This window comes from Austrofundulus limnaeus, unplaced genomic scaffold (assembly GCF_001266775.1).
Source record: "Austrofundulus limnaeus strain Quisiro unplaced genomic scaffold, Austrofundulus_limnaeus-1.0 Scaffold2947, whole genome shotgun sequence".
NCBI lineage: Eukaryota > Metazoa > Chordata > Actinopteri > Cyprinodontiformes > Rivulidae > Austrofundulus > Austrofundulus limnaeus.
The window spans coordinates 6,166-9,738 of record NW_013955349.1 but is presented as its reverse complement, the minus strand read 5'-3'; the positions used below and the strand labels follow the sequence as shown (position 1 = coordinate 9,738).

At 40.8% G+C, this 3,573-nt stretch overlaps 1 protein-coding gene across 1 annotated transcript in view; it reads left to right on the top strand.

The window, feature by feature from the left end:
• Positions 1-1,626: 1,626 nt before the first annotated feature.
• zfp64 (zinc finger protein 64 homolog (mouse)) overlaps positions 1,627-3,573 on the top strand; it is a gene marked incomplete at its 3' end in the record, with an annotated part of 4,263 nt that continues 2,316 nt past the window's right edge. Inside the window, 4 exon segments of the mRNA XM_014000334.1 lie at positions 1,627-1,803; positions 1,897-2,052; positions 2,300-2,440; positions 2,514-2,576. Coding sequence (XP_013855788.1) covers positions 1,782-1,803; positions 1,897-2,052; positions 2,300-2,440; positions 2,514-2,576 — 382 coding nt within the window.

Here is a 3,573-nt window from a genome sequence, read left to right as displayed (position 1 = left end):
AAGGTATAGTGAGGTATAATGAGGTATAGTGGCATACAGTGAGGTATAGTGAGGTATATTGGGGTACAGTGAGGTACAGTAAGGTATAGTGAGGTATAATGAGGTATAGTGAGGTGCAGTGAGTTATAGTGAGGTACAGTGAGGTATAGTGAGGTACAATGATGTATAGTGAGTTATAGTGAGGTACAGTGAGTTATAGTGAGTTATAGTGAGGTATAGTGAGGTATAGTGAGGTACAGTGAGTTATAGTGAGGTACAGTGAGGTATAGTGAGGTACAGTGAGGTATAGTGAGGTACAATGATGTATAGTGAGTTATAGTGAGGTATAGTGAGGTACAGTGAGTTATAGTGAGGTATAGTGAGGTATAGTGAGGTACAGTGAGTTATAGTGAGGTACAGTGAGGTATAGTGAGGTACAGTGAGGTATAGTGAGGTACAGTGAGGTATATTGAGGTACAATGATGTATAGTGAGTTATAGTGAGGTACAGTGAGGTACAGTAAGGTATAGTGAGGTACAGTGAGGTACAGTGAGGTACAGTGAGGTACAGTGAGGTATAGTGAGGTACATGTCAAGTTGTTTGGATTGTCTGTATGTTAGACAGATTTTCCTCCATTTTGCAGGTATACAAACAACGTATAGAGAAATCTCAGATTTTTTCAAAAAGTTTAAAACTTGTTTTACATCTAAGACATAAAAATAAACAATAAATAAAATTAAGTAATCATCTCCCAACCCGCTCTGCCACAAGAAATAAGTTCCCCACCTCACCCTCTTCTACTTTTCCCTGGTCCTTTTGTTCTCTACCCCAAGGCCGGTCTCTCCCCMTCTAGCCAACCATCACACCCAGATTTCTCACAAAATAACAACAGAGGGACAGGGACCAATATCCTTTAAGTCTCAAATAAAATGCTCTCAAACAAACCTGTACGTCCCTAAGACGATCCTGTAACAGATCTTCAATACTGGCTGTCATTTGTAGTTACGGGCTGATAAATTTGAATGTTGTCTGCAAAGCAGTGAAAGGAGATTTTGTGCTTTTTAAAGAGACAACCCAGAGGTAGCAGGTACAAGGCAAAATGAATGGCCACCTATATCGACCTCTATGGCACCCCGTAATTCAGGGCAAACACAGAGGAGGAATGCTATCCTAGATTCACAGACAAAAAAATAAGTGATGAATGTATTTTACTTTTAAAATATTACCTTTGGGGCCAGATAAAATAAAAATGAGGGCCTATTCGGCRCGCAGGRCTTGAGTTTGATTCATATAATATGTGATCAAATGACAAACATAAGGATTGCAATGGCAGGAAAAATAAAGAATATGTAAAATATATAGGCTAAATGAAACAGCTACAAAAATGTGTAGCTATAATCATGAAAATACAATCTGCAAAACAATAGGATCAAATAAAAACAAGGGAAAACTGGACTAAAATGGTACAAAATAATAATAAATAGATTTATTACAGATGTGAGATTAAACTCAGAGCTCCATGTTCCTTCAGTTTTCAGACCACTAAATAAAAACAATTCAACTCGTTTTTTCCACTCGGAAAAAGTAACTGAATTTTCCCATGGTCGTGAAAGCAACATAAGCCGTGAAGCAGAAACGTCTGTCGCAAACTTCAGCTAGACAGTCGTAAAGCCTGTCCATGTCGCTGCTGTGTGATTTTCAGCTGAAACGCTGCGATGTTAGTAAATAAAAAGATGAAATGTTTCCTGCTTGTTTGTGTAACCGCGAAATGAATCAAAGCTGCAGCAAAACAAGCTAAAAACATGGCGACGTTTAACGGTGAAGGTAGGAGCCAACAAGTTCAAACTTTCATTACTTACTGGTCATGAAATAACACGAAGCTGCTGTGTGTTGTGCTGTGTGTTGTGCTGTGTGTAGTTGCTGCAGGACACTGTGTGGTGGTGGAGGTGAGCCCAGATATCCACATCTGCGGCTTTTGTAAACAACAATATTATAACTTTGAGGGTTTTCTTGACCATAAGAGAAGTGGATGTTCGTTCAGCCCGAACCCATCCGGATGTACCAGTGCACCAGGTTCAACACTGTTTCTGTGTTTTTATTACATGTTTGTGTGTGTTTGACCTGTTTACACCAGGTTCAACACTGTTTCTGTGTTTTTATTACATGTTTGTGTGTGTTTGACCTGTTTACACCAGGTTCAACACTGTTTCTGTGTTTTTATTACATGTTTGACCTGTTTACACCAGGTTTAACACTGTTTTTTGTGTTTTTATCACATGTTTGTGTGTGTTTGACCTGTTTTTGTTTCTTCCTGGTTCAGAGCCCAGCACTGAGCTGGTCCTGGAGGAGGACCTCTATCAGACCTGTGTGGTGAGAGGGCTCAAAAAGACTCTGACTAAAACACCTGCCAAGAAACTGAAACCAGTCCTGACTTGTAAAAAACACTCCTGCTGCTTCACAGGTCCGTGTTGTTTTATAAGTAACACGCTGCAGTGAGACAGGGTCACACTTTAACATCTGCTCTTCAACGTTAGGCTGCACCTTCAAGACACAGTATGGTCAGAAGGACATGGAGCGGCACCTCAAAACTCATACAGGTAAGACCAGCTCTGTAGACCTCTGGTCCTAGATCTAGTCTGTAGACTCGAGGCTGGGTTATAGTCACACTTTGGGTTGTTGTGGAAGCTCTGAGGAGTGCGCTGTGTGAAAACATCATGTTATCATGTTCTTCCATCACCAACAGARGGCAGCACGCTGCCAAACCAGTGGGAAAGTAGTCGGGAAGAGTTTAGAAGAAGAAACTCTTGACGTCACACATAACAAAGTAACAACATTTACCTCTTGCCATATAATCTAACACAATATAGCAGAACTAATAATAACTAATATATTATCTGTTCCTCTGTGCTTCATGAACTGAGAGAGCCACACTGGTTTGTTTCCTCCAGGATCACAAACCAGTCGCAAATATTTTTCCAAGTCTTCTGGCATATTAACTCATCTTTCTTTAAAGCTGTTGCTGTTTCCTTCCATGAGTTTGGTGCCATCTGGTTGTGTTTATGCTCTCTCATGGAGGGATCATACAGATGCTGGTACATTTGGACCTGTTCAGTGAGAGCACCTTCATGACGAGTGGACGCAGCCTTTGTAAAGCTTCAAAATGTCTGAGGTGCACGACCACGCACCAGGACACAACGCAGGGGCGGGGATGCCGCGATTGTGTCACTTTTGATGCAATCGCCCTGGCGCCCTGTACGTTGAAAAACTATAAGCTAGGCTTCAAGGCTCCCACAGACTCGTGTACTGTGTGCGGTCCACTTCTGCAGACGTTTCAGACTTCATACTGGAGCGTACTGACCGCCTGACCAATTCTTTCATTTCTCACTATTTCAGTCATGATGTCAACGACGAGGAGGAAGAGACAGTTTATATTTTAGCTTTAAAACAAAAGAAAAACAGAAAAGAACTTCCTTCCTCCCACAGATTTGGTGTTTTATATTCCTTCATTGATGTTTTATAAAGTTTTTATGTTTTCTAATCTCCTCCATGAGAATCAAAAGATTCACAATTTGACTCCATTTTGTCCACAAATCA